This window comes from Phyllobates terribilis, unplaced genomic scaffold, assembly GCF_046119375.1.
Source record: "Phyllobates terribilis strain yellow unplaced genomic scaffold, ASM4611937v1 Scaffold_3__8_contigs__length_932513732, whole genome shotgun sequence".
Classification (NCBI taxonomy): Eukaryota; Metazoa; Chordata; class Amphibia; order Anura; family Dendrobatidae; genus Phyllobates; species Phyllobates terribilis.
In genome coordinates this window covers 264,683,586-264,706,522 of record NW_027362763.1, presented here as the reverse complement: position 1 = coordinate 264,706,522, position 22,937 = coordinate 264,683,586, and the positions used below count along the sequence as shown (strand labels likewise).

The following is a 22,937-nucleotide window of genomic DNA, read 5'->3' as shown; positions in this document are numbered from 1 at the left end:
ATATTACAGAGGCTGCAGCAATTTATGTTGCTATAACGTTAGACTTCCACGTGCTCCCTGAAAGTGTTGCCAACTTCTTAGACTAGTGTAGTGCTTCTCAAAACTGTGACCCTGGTCTCACCAGAGAGGTATACCATGTTGTTGGTGAGGCTCAGTATTCACAGAAATAATTGTGAGCTTCTCCAAAAACTATAATGGGTACACTCTGTATCCATGAAAAACAAGAATAGGACACTTACATGCAATATGAATGTCTGAATGAGGCCTCATACAGAGTTCAGCAGATACATGTTTCTATTTTGACACAGACTTTAACCACAGATTGAGGTCCAGTCATCTCCTTGATCTGTCGCTTGGAACCTAAGTATCTCCTTGGTCTGTAATATGAGGCATCCAAAATAAAAAAAGGTTTAATAAATCCTTGTCTATAGAATAAAAAAGAATGAAATTGGTAGAGAAATGTGACATTACCTGCATCTACCTGCCCTCTCTGTTCTGCAGTATTGGGTGGGGACTAGACATTGAAGAGGCTTTTATGTGTACATTATAGGGTAGACAATACAGGAGGTACTTAAATTATTATTATTATTTATTATTATAGCGCCATTTATTCCATGGCGCTCTACATGTGATAGGGATATACATAGCAAAAACATTTACATAATCTTAACAAAACGAGTCAGCGACTGGTACAGGAGGAGAGAGGACCCTGCCCGCGAGGGCTCACAGTCTACAAGGGATGGGTGAGGATACAGTAGGTGGGGGTAGAGGAGGTCATGCAGTATTGTGGTGGGGCGGTGGTTACTGCAGGTTTTAGGCTTGTCGGACGAGGTAGGTCTTCAGGTTTCTTTTGAAGGCTTCCATGGTAGGCGAGAGTCTGATTTGTTGGGGTAGAGAGTTCAAGAGTAGGGGGGGATGCGTGGGAGAAATCTTGTATGCGATTGTGGGAAGAGGAGATAAGAGGGGAGTAGAGAAGGAGATCTTGTGAGGATCGGAGGTTGCGTGCAGGTAAGTACCGGGAGACTAGATCACAGATATATGGAGGAGACAGGTTGTGGATGGCTTTGTATGCCATGGTTAGGGTTTTGAACTTGAGTCTCTGGGCAACGGGGAGCCAGTGAAGGGATTGACAGAGGGGAGAGGCCGGGGAATAGTGGGAGAACAGGTGGATTAGTCGAGCAGCAGAGTTTAGGATAGATTGGAGGGGCGCAAGAGTGTTGGAAGGGAGGCCACAGAGTAGAAGGTTGCATCTTAAATGGATTAACCTGAACTTTCAATTGTTAGATCATACATTGACAGATATGTTAGTTGAAGGATAGATTATCGAATGACCAGGACAACGACCTAAAGAGGTAATCAGGCTCCGTTCACTTCACATCAGGACAGAAGTGGTGCTGGTGACATCGTGTCTACAGAGAGCTGCCGACTCGTGTGCATGAGTGTCAGCTTTGGTGCACCTATCCTATTCGAATCAGTTGGATAGATGTGTGATACCTCCCAGCTGCACATATGATGCCTTGTCTTATATTGGAGAGGAGCAACCTGGTTTACCACATTTTACTGTTACCAGTGATGCTCCAGTCTTCATCTACATCACGTGTACCTCACTTTGACTAGCCAGATACCACAGCATCTGCAATGTGAAGTCACTTTTTCAATGGGTTACTATGGGAGTTTTGATTTGAGTCTCATTCGAATACATTGAAAAAGTGACGTCAAGCCCACACAGAAGATGTAGTGTAATCATAGAATGGGTTGTGTTGCTTATGAGGCCCAGAATGGCCCTGGCTGTGGGAGACTGCGACAGTCGGTATCCATATTAACCCCAGCATTTTTTGCACTAAAATCATAATCATCACAGAGGGACTAACAGTTAACATTTTCACTCAAATACTACTTTTAATTGGAACACATCAGATCTGCCATAAGTATGGCTTATGTAACTAGTTGTTTGGTTTGGCATACTCGGTGTTGGTGGCTTAAATTGAGTAACATGAATGGATAAGTGGAATTACACTTTCCTAAATGTTCCTAATGTAATTATAGCTGCTAAATTTATCAGAGGATATCTGCTCTCAAAATGACATTTATTTTTTCCGACCAATATATATCCAATATCCATTAACTAAGCAGGATTTGGAGTTACATTTGGCCACTCTGAAGTAGTTTCCTGTAAGTGACATTCAGCACTGCAAACTGTAACATAACACTACAAAGTGTTTTATATTATCTCAGAGGGGGAGCTTTTAAGTACTGAGATCAGACAGGTTGACTTTTACCTTTCCCCCATGCTTAATGTTCATGTCCTGAGACTAATGTACATGTAGTATCATAGTAATAGTCCAATAAACTTCTGACTACCTTATGTAAACAAGATTAGAAATATGAGCTCTGTGAATGGATAGATTGTACTAAGAACCGGACATCACTCGTATAAATCTTAACTAATGTATATGATTTATATTTGATTTACAGGGATTTACAAAATCGTTTTTGAATCCCCTAAACGTGTTTTTGGACATATTAGTCAATCACTGAACCCATTCACATTACACAATTATCGTGAACAATCGGTCTTTAGTATGTTACCATTGGAATCTTACAGATTAATTAAGTCTCTTGTGGTATACCAGAGAAATAAATGCACAATTTCACCCTTTCTAAATATAAAATTATATTACAAGTACATTTCCCATCTTGTCCTTGTGCTGAGTCTGAAATGATGAGGCTGAACCGCAATATTAGACGCAATCCGTTGATCCACCCAAGTGGCACTAATTCTAGTAAAATAGTAGACTTTTATCAATCTTGATGTCTTTAAATACATGAATCAACTATTCACAGGATAGGTGATTAATGTGTGATTGCTGGGAGTCTGACCATTGGAAACTCCGATCACATAGCCCAGCACTCTTTCCATTGCTCCCATAGAGAGTAAATAGTGGTTGCGCATGTGCACTACTGCTTCTTTCACCAAGGTTCTCGTGATCAAAAGGATCCCAGCTATTGAACCCCCAGCATTTATCACCTGTGCTGTGGATAAGCTATTAATATAATTGGTGGAAAAATCCCTTAACGTCAAATCACACAATAGGGCTGACTGTCTTTCATTTGGCCTTATAGCTGGAAAATAAACATATTGGAGACAAAGTTAAACAATTAACATTATACCAGTACATTGAAAACATAATTTTAATTTATTTTTTATAGAAAAATGCTTTGAATCAACAAAAGGCTTAAAATAATTAGACAGAATACAGCAATGGATAGTAAAAGACATTGTTACATAGTGACAATAATAAAATAGTGTCAAAATTGTGTCTTAAAATATCGCTATTCTTAAACATACAGTGTCCGTATAATCTAACAGTAACCATCTTCTGTAAGTGTTTGCTGTGTAATATTGTGCAAACCAAAACCATGTTCTTCGACAGACTAATACTGCTCAGAAACAATGTAAACAGAATTTAGATGTTCATGTATTTCTGTTGGAGAGATATGGAGAATTGTAACAGTGTGATAAAGTTTTAGTATTCCCCTATGTTACAATTGTACAAAAATAAAGTAGTATTTAACGTAACTCTTGCAAATTCAATTTACAATATAGTACAGCATGACATAATTACAGGTATAATGGTTGATAAAAAGTGGTTATAATTAAGTTTAAAATGATTTGGTTTTGCATATTAGCAATTCACATTGAAACAGAACTTCCGGACAAGTTTATTCAGACATAAAATTAGCTTAGTGCTGCCCTCATACTCGTATACAGTAGAAGTGGAGAATGTGCTGTTTGCCAAACAGTTGGTGAGATAGATCCATCTACAGACCCTAGACTGTAGGTAGAATATCTAGACTAATTCTGCATTGACATAACTGCTGTAAGTTTATCATCAGTAATAGATGGGTAGATTAAGTTGACGTCTAAATCTGACAATTAGATTGTACTGTGTATCCAAGTGCAATAAAATCTAACCCTTTAGGGGAAGTCCACTGACATTGTTATTGCACATCTACATCCCCCAATGGATAATATGATAAATATTAGTGACATATTTCTAAGCTTTCTCTAAGTATTTCACTTGGAAAGACATCAGATGATTAATTCTACTAGGATAAAATATAGTACTTAGTTTAGTATAGTACTTATAGTAAAGTTCCTCTCTCTTGTTACTATTCATTAGAGGGAAACTGATATTTACTCTCTTAGGCCTAATGCACACTGACGTATAACCTCTCAAGTTGTACAGAGCTGTAAAACATCAACCATAGACTTCAGTGATGCCTGACTTTACCTCCCTATGCCTGTGATTTGTAAGGAGTTTGTCTGAGGTTGTGCAGCAACTTTTGCCACTATATGCATTGCATGGCCAATGATTGTAGTGTGACCATACACTTGTAACACAATTGAAGTAAATTTGGTCAAGTTGTGACCCACTGGTTCAAATTTTTTGTCAAGGCCACATCAACCTCTGGGCCATGACCACAGTGACTTTTATTATGTTAATATGTAGTAATGTCATGCGTTATGTGTGTCACTGCAAAGTTGTTATGTGTGTCACTGCAAAGCATTATATGGTGAATTTTTATATTGGATTGTGTATGAATTTGGCAGAAAAATTATATGCCATATTATTGTGCTATTCTCACCGAAAAGCATTGCTTATAGAGAATAACCCCTCAGTTAATTTGTATGGAGCACCTTAAAGCAGTACACTGAATGTCTATGCTTCTATACTCCAGTGCCACATGGTCTCAGTGTGACGATTTACAGTTTCCTATGCTTTGCCTTTATCAATGAGGCCTGGATATGTGCAAACTGCTACAGCATAGGTTAATTTAGAATGAACCCATGCTCATATATTAGGGAATTTCTTATCACCTCTTTTACCAGTGTATGCACTTTGATAATAGAGCATGGAGGCCATGAAGATATGTTCTTTCCTATGGCGTCTTTTCCAGCCTATCAGCAGACTAAATTTTATTTTATGGCAGCCTGTATCTGCAGAACCATACTCAGTATAGTCAGTATATAGACTGCCAGAAAGGTATCCCTGCTACTGCTCCTCGTAGAATCCCAATGCTCTCAAACAAAGCTAATCTAAAGATAGAAGCATGTTAGAGAGTTGATAAATATACAATCCCCTAAAATAGTGTTCATGGAAGCTAGACTTTATGATTCAATACCAAATGGAAGATTGTAATATTAGATCGAGATTAAGAATTTTTGAGACTTGATCTCTTGATCTTATTAATAGTTGGAGGATATACCATATTTTTAAACAGAAATATTCAAATGAGTAATTGAATTAATGCATCTGACATATAATGTGTCTGTATTAAACTTCTAGAAACCTTAATGGATGTACTGAGCCCCCCCATGTGGTTGAATTTCTGTTGTACCCCAACCAATAACATTGCCCCGAATACTGCAGTCAGTGTTAGCTGTAGTGTTCAAAATGTCCTCATCACTGAGTACTTTATCCCATAGGTTAAAGCCTGTAATCTTTCCAGAAAATGATAAAGATTCATCGAAACCTCCTCCTACACAACAGCCATTCTTTTCTTGTCCAAGCTGGAATATACCTTTATCAGGAATGACATGACCCTGGGCCAACCCGGAATCTGTTGCTTTATTTTCTCCATTGACCCATAAAGTTGTTTTGCCGTCATCTGAGTTCCATGTGCCACACAGATGAGACCACTTTCTTGTCTGCAGTGCATTTTCAGCAGATATCTTGTTCGTATCCCCACCAACAACTAGTACAGGAGACTCCTGGTTCAAATACAGTTGGATTTCATAAGGATTACGCTTGGTGCCATATGAGATTACGATGGTTTTGTCCAGGGCTTCTGTCACTTTAGTCCACACACAGAAAGTGAAGGCCTGAAGTTTTATGTCAACCGGGTGCACGCTTGCATAAATTTTGGGTGATCTCATTGGAAATAGTAATGCTGCATCACAACCTGAAAAATACAAAAATAATACCATGTAAAACAGCACAAATTGAATCCATTAGGTCTCATGTCTAATGTCTTGAAGTCGACTTTTGCCCAGAATACATTTCCAATTTCGCTCCAAATTTAACTACGAAATTGAATTTGCCTGAAATTTCAACTCTTAGCACGCAAATCTGCAATGGATATAGCATTTTGTAAATTGAAATATCAATTGCACACCCTCCAGTTCATGCACATATGGAAGATTGCAATGTACTTAAAGGGGTTATCCAGGACTATTATATTTTTGTTTACTATGGAACTAAAAACTAAAAGGCATGTAGCTGCTAACAGAGGCTACTACCTGCCTATTCTACCTAGCACTGGCTCAGAGCAATAAACAACAGCTCCTGCCAGCTATTCAATAGCTCCACGTCAACAGAGCAGCTCTTCTTCTTCTGAGCTGCTCTGTTGATCGGATGTGACTGCTAAAGTCATTATGATTGACAGCTGGCTCCCCGCAGTTGGGCAGCAGGGGACCAGCTGTCAATCAGCATAACGTCGGCTGTCACACTCCATCAATAGAGCAAAAGTTGCTACTCTGTTGACGTGATGTCCGTGTTAGCCGCTGAATTGCCGGGAAGAGCGGTCTGTGACCACTCTGTGCCGGTAGAGATCAGCGCTATGCACAACAGTCTGGTAATTAGCAACTACCTGTCTCTTAGTTGTTAGGTCCATAGTAAAAAAATATATAGTCCTGAACAACTATATATAATGCTGTAGTTTCTTTGCAGAATCTAATGTAGACATTGCCTAAGGACTGTAAGACCGCTGGTAACATAAACAACTGTGCCATACTTCTAAAATATTCGTTTTTATAAAAAGCTATGAATATTATTAAATAACTAATAATAATAAAAAAAATGAGAAACTTGTTAGACTAAATTACAGGGGATTAATAGTTTGATATAGTTTGTCACTACATTAATGACGCTTACATAGGCCTTCCTAAGGGAATGTTTCTGACTCATTTCCTGTGCAAAGAGTCAGTGTGGCTTTAAATTACCCACGCTTGTAGCTGGAACAATTGAACATTTTCAAGCTTGCCCATTATTCCATAGTGGACATGACATACTGCCTTTGAATGTTTAAAGGTTTTTGAATCTTTCTCCCATTGATGTTTCAGACATTTTTTTCAGATACGTGGTCAGAAATGTCAGTAACACTGTCTAACATTGGCTATTTAATTAACAGACACTCGGCTATGACGGATCTGCTGAAACTTAACACAATTCTGCAAAAGACCATCGAGAAAAACTGTGATTAGAAACTCCCTTAAGAGCCGCTCTGGCCCTTCTCCAAGTTTTATGTGAAATCAAAACCAGCCGCAGAAATTTTATAGAAAGCTTCAATGCCTAAATTACATCAAAAACATATATCATATAAGTGCAACTTCTAGCAACTTCCATACAACACAAATTTGGCTTTAATGCTTTGTTGGCATACTCATAAAGAATCGATATGCACCTCAGTTTTCCTGACTTATAACGGGGCCTGGTTAATAAGTCCACATAAATAGACAAACTAAAGAAACATTGTTCTCCTTTATCTACTTTTCTAGTTATCTGCTTATATTTTTTGATACATATTTATGAATCAGTTCTCTGTTCCTGTAGTAGAATATGATCCTAGGATATTCTGCCTCATAAGGATATGTTTATTCATGGTAGACTTGTGGAAATTTCTGTGAAAAATCTACCATGTTAACATACCCTTTTGATTTAATCATGGCAAGGAAGAAACTAATAAACCTCTGTGAAGTCCATGAAGCTCTTTCAACTTATTTGGAAAACATAATGAGGACATTTAAAGACTGCAAAGTCCAGAGGCCATGCATCACTATTCATTTTAACAATTAGGGTGATTATATTGGAAACACTGATTTTTTTTCTCTAAACTATGTCTTAGGCTAAGTGCCCACGTTGCGGAACTGAAGCATATTTTTTACGCTTCTCCCTGGCGGGAAAATCGCATGCGGATTTTACATGCGGTTTTCCCGCCAGGTAGAAGTGTTTGTGAGGCGTCTTTGCAGCGTCTTTGCATGCATTTCCGCTGCGGGTTATCAAGCACTTCTCCAAGTGATTTAAGCATCACTGGGAAAAGTGCTTGACAACTTGTTCACACTATATAAATCCATGCAACCGGCATGGATTTATATAGTGTGACCAAGTAATAGTTAAAAAAAAGAATCAGAATGGTAAAAAATAAAAAAATAAAGTTTATACTCACCTTCCGATGCATTCTCTTCCCCGTCCGGAGTCTTGAGCGGCTCACGCTGTTGTGTGCAGGACCTGCGGTGAAGTCATTGAGTCATGTGATGGGTCACATGACTCAATGACGTGGCAGGTCCTTCACACAACAGCGCGACGGAGGGAAAACATCAGAAGATAAGTATAAACTTTATTCTTTTTTTTACAGGTTCTTTGGTACCCAGGTCTGGATGAGAGTCTCCTCTCATCCAGACTTGGGTACCATCCGCACATTGATTCCGCTGCGCTTCCGCAAAATTAATGAACATGCTGCGGATTTTTGACCGCAGCATATACGCTGCGGAAAAATCCGCAGCATGGGCATTGACATTGCGGAATGCCATTGGGGACCATGGGTTGCGGATATACATGCGTTTTACAAGCGTTTACGCTGCGGAAATTTCGCAGCATATACGCTTGTAATACGCAACGTGGGCACGCAGCCTTAAAGGAGTTGGCTCACTGAAGCCTATGGATAAGTTGTAAATTACTGGTTGCTGGGGGTTGGACTGTTGCGATCCCACACAATTCCAAGAATATGGGTCTAGAGCAGGGGCGGGCAATTAATTTTCTATAGGGGCCACATGAGAGACCATGACTATTGTAGAGGGCCGAACCAAAGGGTGGAAATTAACATATCAATTAGAATTACTTTTTATTAATATTAATTGTATCACTTAATATTGAGTAGAATTAAGTATGCAGACATCCCCCAATAAACTGTTTGAGCACACACACAGCCACTTATATACCGTAAGAGCCTCCACACAGCCTCCCCATGTCTGTCTGACAGGCAATCTCTGCATGTGTCACAGCTATCAAACAGCTGTGACACTTGCAGGCGCAGCGACATTAAAAGAAATGCCGAGCACGCCAAAATACTTGGCGAGCACCTGAGCGTGCTCGCCGAAGGGGTTGATAGAACACGCTCGATCATCACTAATTGACATTTCAAAGACCTGTATGTCCATATATGTGGTTTGGGTGAGGTTGATCTTATTAATAAATTCCCTTAAAAGGAAGTCTTTCACCCCAAAATACCTTTCAAGCTAACTATACAATGATATTGGAGGTCTTCATCCTCATAAAAATCATATTAGTACTGTACCTGTTACTAGTACAGTGCTTGAGAAAATAGCTTTTAATCCATATGCAACTGAAGGGGCTTCAGTGCACCCATGGCGTGGCCATGATCTGGGTGCATCATTACTCACCCTCAGTTTGCATCTTGGGGACTGCCCTAATTTCTAATGGACAGTGCTTACTCCTAGTCTGAATGCTGCCCTGCATGCTCATGTGCACTGATACCGGTTGTGTCCGTCAAATACAGTGGCTGCTCACATTCTCCTTCCTTGTACACCAGGATATATATCAAGCAGTGTCCGCAGAGAGCCAGGTAGAAGAAGGCGCCCAAATAATTTCCTATTTCATTATAGTCTAAAAGGCATCTTGGGGGTGACAAACTCCCTTTCAAGCGTACCCTTTGGTAACTGCACGAATTAGCAGTTGATGATACGAATGATAAACTGGAATGGGACTGGATCTAATAGTTCTCATATATATTTTCTCTCCTATATCTTCTCCTGATACTGATAAAAGGTACTTCAAGCTCAATGCCCTCCTGCTTTATCCGCCAAAACTATAGATACTGTATGCGATCCCTGAGCATTGTTCACCTTCAGTGGTTAATGTGGATGTGAGTTGCTGCATACAAGCAGCAAATGTGCGCTGTTATGAATACAGGCCAGAGTAGCCATAACAGATCAAGAGTGCCGATTCATAGCCACTGGACAGAGCATTAGCTTAGGACATGTCCAGCAGGTAACATAATGAATTTATAGCATATTAATTACTTTATTCTAATGAAAGGAGACACTTCTGTGAGATAAATGATAGTAATATGATGTCCTAGGGGAAACGCCAATGAACGCCGTTCACCTCACTGATGTCACTGCGAGCGTGAGAAAGTTCTCATGCTCGCGGTGCTGGCAGAAAGGTCAGCGGGGTTCATATCCAATGAACTCTGTTCATCTCAATGACATCATCGCGAGCACGGTGAGAACTTTCCCACGGCACTCTTGCTGACATCATTGAGGTGAAAGGAGTTCATTATATATAATCCCCGCTCAACTTTACACGTCACCACGAGTCACTGAGCTGCGCAAGCAGGTCAGTGTCTCTGTTGGATGGCAGGCTGTATAGTCGCATCATGCAACAATTCAGCCTGCCATCTTTTGTTAAATGTAGACTCAATAACAGAGTCTGTGTCATTATTTCAAAAAAAGGTCTGTATTCTGGAAGTTTGTATTTTATTTAACAATTTGAGTATGGGGCTAGTAACGGGGGGTCTTATAGACACTTCTCCATTACAAACCCCTGGGCTTGATGTCAGCTGCCAATACAAAGCTGACATCAACGCCAACCCTATTACCCCACTTGCCACCGCACCAGGGCAAGTGGGAAGTGTGGAGGCTAAGTGCCAGATTTGGTGCATCTTATGGATGTGCCTTTTCTGGGGCAGCTGAGAGCTGATGTTTTCAGTCTGGGAGTGGGCCAATATCCATGGCCCCTTCCTAGCCTATTAATATCAGTCCGCAGCTGTCTGTCTAGCCTTTGCTGGTTATTTACTATAGGGGGGCGCACATAATTTTTTTGGGATCCTCCATTTTAATAACTAGTAAAAGCTAAGTATACAGCTGTGAGCTGATATTAATAGCCTGGGAAGTGACATGAATATTATCCCCTTCCCAGACTATAAACATCAGCCCCCAGCTGTCCACTTTCCCTCTGCTGGTTCATAAAATTTAGGGGGACCCCACGCCATTTTTTCAGAAAATAATTTATTTTGTAATAAAATACATGTACAGTAAGCTACACATGCAAAGCACTGATTATATATCTCAATCACATATTTATATCTATCTATATCTACCTATCTATATATATAGATCTACAGATCTATATATATAGATATACATATATATATATATATATATATATATATATATATACACTGCTCAAAAAACTAAAGGGAACACTCAAATAACACATCCTAGATCTGAATGAATGAAATATTCTCATTGAATACTTTGCTCTGTACAAAGTTGAATGTGCTGACAACAAAATCACACAAAAATCATCAATGGAAATCAAATTTATTAACCAATGGAGGCCTGGATTTGAAGTCACCCCCAAAATTAAAGTGGAAAAACACACTACAGGCTGATCCAACTTTGATGTAATGTCCTTAAAACAAATCAAAATGAGGCTCAGTATTGTGTGTGGCCTCCACATGCCTGTATGACCTCCCTACAATGGTACCTAATCAAAGTCAGGCTATCTCTGGCGAATACATGGAGGGCGGTGCGGCCCTCCAAAGAAATGCCACAGAACACCAGGATTGGCAAAGTCGCCACTGGCGCCCTGTGCGCTTCACAGATGAAAGCAGGTTCACACTGAGCACATGTGACAGATGTGACAGAGTCTGGAGATGCCGTCTGTCTCTTGCTTCACACAGCCTGACCTGCTGTGTGGATGGCTGCACAATGATATAGATGTCAGTTGCCATCTTTAAAATCCTGACAGAGTGCACTAGATAAAGCATACCTTTTTGCTAAAGGTATTTAGAAAAATGTTTAATAAGATAGCCTGACTGCCATTAGGTACCGAGATGAGATCTTCAGACTCCTTGTGAGACCACATGCTGGTGCGGTTGGCCCTGGGTTCCTCCTAATGCAGGACAATGCCAGACCTCATGTGGCTGGAGTGTGTCAGCATTTCCTGCAAGATGAAGGCATTAAAGCTATGGACTGGCCCGTCCGTTCCCCAGACCTGAATCCGATTGAGCACATCTGGGACATCATGTCTCACTCCATCTATCAACATCACTTTGCACCACAGACTGTCCAGGAGTTGGCGAATGCTTTAGTCCAGGTCTGGGAGGAGATCCCACAGGAGACCATCGGCAACCTCATCAGGAGCATGCCCAGGCGTTGTAGGGAGGTCATACAGGCACGTGGAGGCCACACACAATACTGGGCCTCATTTTGATTTGTTTTAAGGACATTACATCAAAGTTGGATCAGCCTGTAGTGTGTTTTTCCACTTTAATTTTGGGGGTGACTCCAAATCCAGGCCTCCATTGGTTAATAAATTTGATTTCCATTGATGATTTTTATGTGATTTTGTTGTCAGCATATTCAACTTTGTACAGAACAAAGTATTCAATGAGAATATTTAATTCATTCAGATCTAGGATGTGTTATTTGAGTCTTCCCTTTATTTTTTTGAGCAGTATATATATATATATATATATATATATATACAATACAGACCAAAAGTTTGGACACCTTCTCATTTAAAGATTTTTCTGTATTTCATGACTATGAAAATTGTACATTCACACTGAAGGCATCAACACTATGAATTAACACATGTGGAATTATATACTTTACAAAAAAGTGTGAAACAACTGAAAATATATCTTATATTCTAGGTTCTTCACAGTAGCCACCTTTTGCTTTGATGACTGCTTTGCACACTCTTGGCATTCTCTTGATGAGCTTCAAGAGGTTGTCACCGGAAATGGTCTTCCAACAATCTTGAAGGAGTTCCCAGAGATGCTTAGCACTTGTTGGCCCTTTTGCCTTCACTCTGCGGTCCAGCTCACCCCCAAACCATCTCGATTGGGTTCAGGTCTGGTGACTGTGGAGGCCAGGTCATCTGGCGGAGCACCCCATCACTCTCCTTCTTGGTCAAATAGCCCTTACACAGCCTGGAGGTGTGTTTGGGGTCATTGTCCTGTTGAAAAATAAATGATGGTCCAACTAAACGCAAACCGGTTGGAATAGCATGCCGCTGCAAGATGCTGTGGTAGCCATGCTGGTTCAGTATGCCTTCAATTTTGAATAAATCCCCAACAGTGTCACCAGCAAAGCACCCCCACACCATCACACCTCCTCTTCCATGCTTCATGGTGGGAACCAGGCATGTAGAGTCCATCCGTTCACTTTTTCTGCATCGCACAAAGACACGGTGGTTGGAACCAAAGATCTCAAATTTGGACTCATCAGACCAAAGCACAGATTTCCACTGGTCTAATGTCCATTCCTTGTGTTCTTTAACCCAAACAAGTCTCTTCTGCTTGTTGCCTGTCCTTAGCAGTGGTTTCCTAGCAGCTATTTTACCATGAAGGCCTGCTGCACAAAGTCTCCTCTTAACAGTTGTTGTAGAGATGTGTCTGCTGCTAGAACTCTGTGTGGCATTGACCTGGTCTCTAATCTGAGCTGCTGTTAACCTGCGATTTCTGAGGCTGGTGACTCGGATAAACTTATCTTCAGAAGCAGAGGTGACTCTTGGTCTTCCTTTCCTGGGGCGGTCCTCATGTGAGCCTGTTTCTTTGTAGCGCTTGATGGTTTTTGCAACTGCACTTGGGGACACTTTCAAAGTTTTCCCAATTTTTCGGACTGACTGACCTTCATTTCTTAAAGTAATGATGGCCACTTGTTTTTCTTTACTTAGCTGCTTTTTTCTTGCCATAATATAAATTCTAACAGTCTATTCAGTAGGACTATCAGCTGTGTATCCACCTGACTTCTGCACAACACAACTGATGGTCCCAACCCCATTTATAAGGCAAGAAATCCCACTTATTAAACCTGACAGGGCACACCTGTGAAGTGAAAACCATTTCCGGTGACTACCTCTTGAAGCTCATCAAGAGAATGCCAAGAGTGTGCAAAGCAGTCATCAAAGCAAAAGGTGGCTACTTTGAAGAGTCTAGAATATAAGACATATTTTCCGTTGTTTCACACTTTTTTGTTAAGTATATAATTCCACATGTGTTAATCCATAGTTTTGATGCCTTCAGTGCGAATGTGCAATTTTCATAGTCATGAAAATACAGAAAAATCTTTAAATGAGAAGGTGTGTCCAAACTTTTGGTCTTTACTGTATATATATATATGTGATGAAGAATATTTCCTTGGAAAACTATGTTAAAATGACGTAGAGAATTCCTCTATGTAAAAGCTCATGATAAAATCGCATTGCAATCAAATTGCATTTGCATGTAAATCGGATGCTAGGTGAGAAAAATCACATTGTACGTGCATGAAAAGCGCATGACGCTCGTCCAACTTTTCAGTCCAGATAGCAGATGAGTGTGAGCCCTAACTGCCAGAATGAGAAACTAATGCCATCAAACGACACTAAAAAGTGAACAGGCAGCCCAAATCTTTACCACAATAACTACTATTCTCTATGTATCATTTTCATGATGTCTTGATACCATAGTGATACTGTACCTCACCAGTGGCTACATTCATGAAAATACTGTGTCAAAATCTATGTTGATTTGGCTTTGGCAACATTGAATAGACATGCTAGCAACATGGCCCATATTCCAAATTGGAAATTATTGATTGAATTACAGACTACTGAAGAAAGATACTGAAAGAAGTAACAATGTACCATATTAGAATATTGCTAGAGGTTAGTAGTGGTGCTCATCAGCAGTAGAATATATAGCATATGTATTGTACTGCTTCTTAATATGACTGTGCATGCTGTCTGTTATCCAGAATTGTGGAGTTCTAAGTTTTGTATTGGAAAATGTGGTACTATCAGCTATGCCATAAATGCAAACATAATTCTTAATATCATACCTATTTAACATTAGCAACAAATCCACAGTACTTTCTTAAAGGATTTCTGCAATAAATGTAATAAAATAAATAAATAAATAAAATAAACTATGCACATTAAATATTAAACATTTTTTCTAAATACCTTTAGCAAAAAGGTATGCTTTATCTAGTGCACCCTGTCAGGATTTTAAAGATGGCAACTGACATCTATATCATTGTGCAGCCCATCCACGCATCAGGTCAGGCTGTGTGAAGCAAGAGACAGACGCACTAAAACTGTCAAGCTACTGAAATGAATGTTCATTCTCAGTCAGCTAAAGAAAGGTGCTTGTCTTCTTTAGTCCCGGATACAAGCAGCGTCCTGTCAGGTTGACTGAACAGAGAAACGTGTGCTCACGATATTTGACTACAGATTTAAGTCTCAAGCAGAAGTTCTTCACGCAGCCCGTCCTACTGCATGTCCTCTGAAATCTAGGATGGGCTGCACAATGATAAAGATGGCAGTTGCCATCTTTAAAGTCCTAACAGAGTGCACTAATTGAGGCATAACTTTTTTCTAAATAAAGATATTTAAAAAAATGTTTAATATTTAAATGTATCTATTTTATTTATTTTATTACATTTCTCAGAGAACCCTTTTAAGTTCTAATCATGATTAAAAGTTTGCTATATTTGGGCCAATATTAGATTCAGTGGGTATGAGAGACTCTTGTCAAACATTGTGTATTCCCCCATAAAAAAATGCCAAGTATAGTTTTCTTTTATGAGCTTGTCTGAGATTCTATGACATTTTCCTATTGCAGACAACGTAATAAAATAACCATAATTCACCTTTCAAATCTCAAGTGATTCCAATGCAGCCACTCGGGTGGTCCCCGCCAATCCTGCATCTAGTCATATGCTATGCATCATTCAAGTGATCACTGAAGCTAATTATGGGCCACTGATTGGCTGCTGTGGTCATGTGAACACGTATCTGATGTCATCGCTGCCAGAGTGACTTCTGGAATGGCGGTAGAGTTGAAAGGTGAGTTATGGCATTTAATGATATCATTACACTGCCTGCTGTTAGGAAAATGTCACAAAATCTGTATATAATCATAGTAAAATAAAAATACTGCTGCCTATTGGGTCATCTGTAAAGATAACTATTGCAAATCAACATAGCATGTCCTCTGCATGAACTAAATTTCCCTCCAGTCTTAGCAAAGTTTGGTAGATAAGGAGCAGTCGTATATATTTATACTTTAAGATTATCATAAACAACCGTTCCTTAGAAAGCTGGTTTCACGATAATCCTGCAGTCTAAACAGGCTGCCGATCTCCCGATGAACAAGTAAAACACTCGTTTGTCGTGTGAAATGATCTGTTGTGCTGCACTAAAGATCATCATTCTCGGCAGCGCATTGTCCTGTGTAATCAACACTTGCTGCCGAAAAAAAGTGGCTGCCTATGCACACGGAACAATCTATTACGGATACGGATTGTTCAATGCATATCTGAAGAGCAGTCAGCCTGTGTAAGCAAGTGGTTGTGCAACGGCTGTTTTGTGCCGCCAGTTGGTTTGTGTAAATGGACCTGAGGCCACGGCCCCACTATCAGTATTTAGTCAGTATTCGGTCAGTATTTTTTCTCAGGAGTGGGAGCCAAAACCAGGAGTGGCTGATAAAAGCAGAATTGGTGACTTGTTTCTATTATACATTTTCTCTGATTGTTCTTCACCTAGTTTTGGCTGCCACTCCTGAGAAAAAATACTGACCGAATACTGACCGAATACTGATAGTGGGGCCGTGGCCTCAAATGAAGTCTACAATATCTCCTAATACTATTACATCTGGCTGCTAATAAAGACAAACTATCGCCAAGTTTTTGTGTTCATGTAATCTGAGAGCAGCATGATGTAGGGACCGAGACCTTGATTTAAGTGAGGTATCTCATACTAGTCTGCCTAGTGTAGTTTTGATGAAATCACTGCTTCTCTGCTGTAGATCTAGCAGTGGTCAAAATGCTGAGCTTTGTATAGCCCCACCCACATGACTGATTGACAGATTTTTGTGTAGACTGTACATTGTCAGAAAACTGCTCATAAGTGGTGGGAGTGGGTTATACAGAACTAGGTCGCAGGAGACAACTAGTCCTGCAGTGACTATCTCCTTCTGATAAAGCACTGATTTTATTGAAGCAACAGCTCGCCGACTAGTAAGTGACACATCACTGGAATCAGGGTCTCAGCCTCTACATTACGCTGCTCTCAGATTAAATATCAAAAACCTGCTAACAGATTCCCTTGAACGGGTTCTGCTTACAGAATTTGGGGATGTTACTGGATCATCATGCAGTTCCGTGTGCTTGTCCATAACATGCAGCAAACTACTGCATGCTGTGACTTCTAGTGGTCCACGTAGAAAATCGCTTGTGTGCACTAGTACATAGGCTGCAACTGTTTCTTGTCCTGTCCTTGTGGGGTTTGTTGAACAAACGGACAGCACACAGACCAAAAAGATGTTCGTCTGAATATAGCCTAATGCCACGTTCACACGTTCAGTATTTGGTCAGTATCTTACATCAGTATTTGTAAGCCAAAACCAGAAGTGGAACAATCAGAGGAAAAGTATAATAGAAACACGTCACCACTTCTGCAGTTTTCTACCACTCCTGGTTTTGGCTTACAAATACTGATGTAATATACTGACCAAATACTGAATGTGTGAACGTGGCCTTAGCTAAGAGTTCCTTCAACTGCTTCCTTTAATGTGGGTATCCACTGTGTATAGGATAGATCAAACCACATGCAGAGTGAAGAAGATCTGATAATTACACTATTAAGAGAAGCCATTAGTTGCATTTGCAGCCACTCAGATCTTTCCACTTCATGTTGTCTGAGTATTTTGTCATGTTCTCACGGAGCGTAAACATTACATTTTTTTTGTGCAGAAAATCTGCTGCATTTAACAATTCTAGCAAAGTGGATGTGATTTTATGATCACTCATACCCACTGTGCATTTAAAGCCACTGATGAACTGTTCTGTTTCCAGTGCGTTTTTTTCCCTAATCATCTAAAAAAAGTATATAAAAACCATGATTTCATTTTAAGTGCAGAATTCCAGCGTTTCTGAGCTAAAAAAATACTTAAAAAAACCCGCATCAAATCTGCACCAAAAACACATCCAAAAAATGGGAAAGTTCATAAAAAAAGGAAGCAAAAACACAATAATCAGAGCAGATTGTTATTGCGTATTTTGGTGTGAACACCTGCAGAAAAAAAGTAACTGAAAAAAACATGGAAATATGTCTTTTACCCCCTTCCACCAACCAGAAACACCAATAAAACTTGTGCGTGAAGGAATCTGGGAAACCATACGTAGATAAACTGTGGGAATAATCAACACGCCCGGTCAATCCATTTACATAAAACCAAATGTTTGAACAATATCACCAATTCCTGTTTTGGTGTAAAAGAGACATAAATGTGGACATAACCTTTAACATCATGTCCCTTTCATACCATATTTGTGTAAATCCGTCTTATGACTTCTACTTTGGTGACACTTTGGCACAAACATTACCCCATGTTCTCTTGGCACTAAATAGCAAATTGGGGTTAATTCATTAGAGACACCTTAACATTTCTGGAAGTTCAGATGTACCGGACGTATCCAGTGTAATCAAAGTGACAGGAACCTATGCTTTACCGCAGTGAGTGACATCCAGGGTAATTGGTAAACCACAAGAACCGTTTAGTGTGGATCTGGGAATGCTGGACACACATGTCATATAATGACATACTTCCTGGAAATAACCCTAAACATCACGCATGTTTTTGCAACAATTAAAGTTTATAAAAAGAGGAAATTGTTTTGTTGTTTCAGAGCTGATGATAATTACCAGCTTGCTTCTTTTATGTTCTCTTTGGGAATGGGGGCTATAATCCCATTGTGCACCAATTGTTTTTATACTTTGATTTGGTTGAGCTGTAAATCTTTAATACAGCACACTCAGTTCTGAAACTAGCGCTACTTTTAACCCTTAAATAAAAGGAATGAGATGACAGTCTACAGTGAATGTGCTCCAGAAATATTTGGTCTTCCGGAGGCCAGCTGTAATGAAGACTTGGTGTGTCTCCAGCTGGACACCTCGATCCAGCTTTACAATTCACAAAAATCACAATGATGTAATGTAACTCATTATATAATATGGTGTACAAGTAAAAGACTAAGGCCACAGCCCCACTATCAGTATTTAGTCAGTATTTTTTCTCAGGAGTGGAACAATCAGAGAAAAGTTATAATAGAAACAAGTCACCAATTCTGCATTTATCACCCACTCCTGGTTTTGGCTCCCACTCCTGAGAAAAAATACTGACCGAATACTGACCAAATACTGATAGTGCGGCCATGGCATAAGGGTTGATGTGCCTGTATTAACATGTGTATGATGCTAACTATTGTTAGAGTTGAAGCCCTGCACTAACCCCTCTTTCTTCCATACGTTAATGCTGTGGCTACACGTGTCACGCGACATTGAAATAGTAGCGACGCATTGCAACATTGGATTCAATGATTTCCTATGGTGCCACGTTGCGACCCCCGACCCTCTGCGACTTCAACACAGAGTCACAAATGTTGCCAAGTGTGTTGGATTTTGCAAGTCGCAAGCGAAACACATCATAGACTTAAATGCAAGTCTCCGGCGACACGCAACTTGTTTGTGACTTATCTGCAACTGTTTACTTTATAGCAATATCACAGCTCTAAAATAGTCGCGTGACAGTAAATCGCACGGACATTTTTGTCAGGCGACTTTTCAGAGAATTGCTGTCACATGACACATGTCGCAGTCTAGCCCCAGCCTAATGCCACGTTCACATGTTCAGTATTTGGTCAGTATTTTCCATCAGTATTTGTAAGCCAAAACCAGGAGTGGTCAAAAAATGCAAAGTGGTGACGTGTTTCTATTATACTTTTCCTCTGATTGATCCATTCCTGATTTTGGCTTATAAATACTCAAGTCATTGAAGTGGGGTCTTTGTCCAGTGACTACCATTTATCACTAGTACAGTGAGGCTGCATTTGTAAAGTTTGCTGAACCTTCCCTTTAAGGTAAGATCATAAACCTTAAAGGAAAGTTTCTGACTGTACAATATGTGCCCCATAACTAATGTGTCATTTATATTACTGCTCTCCCTTATTTTGGGCTGGGTCTTTTAATGTGGCCCCCTCAGGCTCTAGGGCACAGATGTTAATGCCTCCTTTGCACCCTTATAGTGCCGACGTATGTAAAGTACAGCTGCCTTACACCAATGTACAGTACAATGTAAAGCAGATTGTAGACTGAAGACTTCATTGTGGAGAATACATGGCAGCATCCCTAGTTTATCCATCAGACATTACCGCTCTTAAACAAGCAAATCACTAACATGTAAATCTGTGTTACGGGTATATGACCTTTCTGCTGGGGGTGATTATCACCGGTGCCACTCTTGCTAGCGGTCTCTGTTGGCTGCATCCTATGTTGGTCCTGCTGTTAGTTTGTAGCACTGCTTAGCTCACATGGCCCATGACACAGCTTGCAGCTGCCAGATCAGTTAGATTACATATCCAGATGTTATCCATAAAGGTAGAAATACATTACACATTTTTGACTTTATCATATCTGCACTAACTAGAAATTCTATCTCTTTTCTGGAGTTAACGCTGAGTTTGCTTTTATTGTTCTGAGTCACAGGCAAAGGGTGACTAAAAGCAAACTCACCGGTCATGAGAAGGATTACTCAGCCTTTTCAGCTCTGTAAATATGCTGCTCATCTGCAGTTTTTCTCTGAGTCGTCCGCTCTACTTTTATGTCGCTTTATGAATTGGCAGATCATGCGTTTCAGGTTACACTCTTGGCTCAGGTAAGATATTGCTAAAAATACACTTTCTCATTTTGAAAGGTTCGAGACACCGGAATGACCGCTGTGATATCATATAAATGAAAGGGTCTGCTCTGCAAAGATACATTCGTAAATTCACGCTTCAGTCCTCATTTTAAAGGACGTAAATTAATAGATATGTATATATCAACCCTTGCATCATTTAGCTCTGTTACATGGTTGTTTGGGCATAATAGTACCTCTGATTTAATTCATTTCAAAAAGTCTTTTGCAAAATGCCCTTTACAGCAATGTCATAGTTGTGAAGAAAAAATAAATTTATCTCTGCTACATCTAAAACTCATGTACACTACATCTATAGACATAAAACATGCCGATAACTGTTATTGATTCATGTTTAATATTGGAGCATATGACCATGGTTAGATTGATTACCTGATGGTATATACCGCCGGTTGATCCAGTCTACTAAATCGGGAGATATGCCTGAATAAACCTCGTCTCCTTTTTCTGGACATTCAGCTTTATTTTGTGCAGTTTGTTCCCATCTGTTTAAAGCATTTTCAATCCGATCTAGTCTTTCTCCTATTTCAAGGCTTAAAAGAACAGATTTTTCCCCATTGTTTCTCGAAGCGATATCAGGCTCACATTTTGAGTCCAGTAACCTTGAAAGGTCTGAAGTTAAGCTGCTGAGGCAGTCACTACAGGAGCCTGATGTGTTTTCTACAGCCGTCCCAAGATCTTCTTTTACTGTCTGAAGGTCCGCCTTAACTTCTTCGAAATTCTGAAGCAGCATATTCTGTCTCATCTGAGCGTTCTCTAACATCGTCATCACTTTATCCCACCTTGTAAGGTCTTTGATTTGACAATCTGTTAAAGTTACTACAATATAAAAACACATATTATAATTGCCTCCAATCACATATTGTCTGCAATCTCATTTTCCTGAATCAAGTCAAAGTAAATATCACATAAAAACAACGAGAGCGACATAAACATTCTATATACTGTGAGTATAGAAAAGTATACGACTTTAGTTACAAAAAACAAACATTATAAGAAGAAAGTAAGTGACTTGCCTTCTCCGGTCACCAGTATCTGATTGTCCAAATCTTGTACTTGCAATGTACTGGCGATTGTAAGTGCTGATGATAAGCACCAAATAGTACAAGCAAAAAGATGTAGTAGCATCATGTTTCCTCCCAAGGTCTGGAATACTACTCGACTTGCCTTTGTCCCAGGGATGTTCTCTATAGCATAGCAGGACGTGACTGTGCGAAGACTGAGGAGGGAGCCCCTTAATAAATGCTTATAGAGAGCAAGGTGAATCACAACCAACTGCAATATTGCTCACTGGCAGCAATGTGTAGAATATGATGTCATGTAATAAGAATAAGAGGGGTGGTATCTGCAGAGGTAGGGCAGTTATACAAGCTATCCTTAATGGCTCATGTGGTGGGTGGATTCAGCCATGCAGTGAAAGAATGGGGAAACTTGCATGGGGTACTATAAATCACAGGGGAATCGTGAATACAAAACATCAGGGAGATTTCTCCACTCCATATGTGTAATTCCTTTCCGTGCAGACATTTCTGCCAATGTATATTTCTCAATGCAGACTTGTCTGCAGGATTGCAAAGATTAATAATTCTTTAAAGATGGTATAACATAAGGAATGTTATTACATGCGATTGTAGTTAGCTATCATGCTGCTAGAATACAAGTTGTGGCTGAATATCATTTGTTGTTCGGCTGTCCCTGTATTAAATGGACACTCTTCTGAAAAGTCTACAGTAAGGGAAAAATGGGTTACTGAGAAGTTATTATTTTCCTTATCTGTCAGTTCTTGTGTAATTGCATTAGTGCAACAAAGCATTAATGACAACGAATCAGCTATATTTCCTGAAATGTGATGTGTGGCTTTATGTCCTAATTTTTAATGTGCAGTTGTTTATCACCAACTGGTTTAGTGTCCCTATGGTACTTAGCATAGTTCTTGGTGTCCATTAGCTTAGTATCTCAAGAAACAGCATCAACGTCCACGTCCACGTCCCACCGCAGTGTTCAATTGTCCATATCCCAGACCTTTGAACGAAAGCGCAAATTCGCAGCCAACTCCCCACAGGCCACAGTCCTAAATTCGCACATTTCACGACTGCTTGCGTTGG

General features: G+C 39.8%; 2 protein-coding genes across 5 annotated transcripts in view; one reads left to right on the top strand and one right to left on the bottom strand.

The window, feature by feature from the left end:
* VEPH1 (ventricular zone expressed PH domain containing 1) overlaps nt 1–22,937 on the top strand; it is a 688,962-nt gene that overhangs the window by 48,286 nt on the left and 617,739 nt on the right. The gene's annotated exons all lie outside the window — the stretch shown is intronic.
* Nucleotides 569–22,173, bottom strand: PTX3 (pentraxin 3). Its single transcript, XM_073674779.1, has 3 exons — nt 21,849–22,173; nt 21,205–21,651; nt 569–5,967 (listed from the first exon to the last, which is right to left on the bottom strand). Exons 1-3 carry the CDS (start codon nt 21,961–21,963, stop codon nt 5,357–5,359), a joined length of 1,173 nt encoding a protein of 390 aa, XP_073530880.1. The 5' UTR covers nt 21,964–22,173; the 3' UTR covers nt 569–5,356.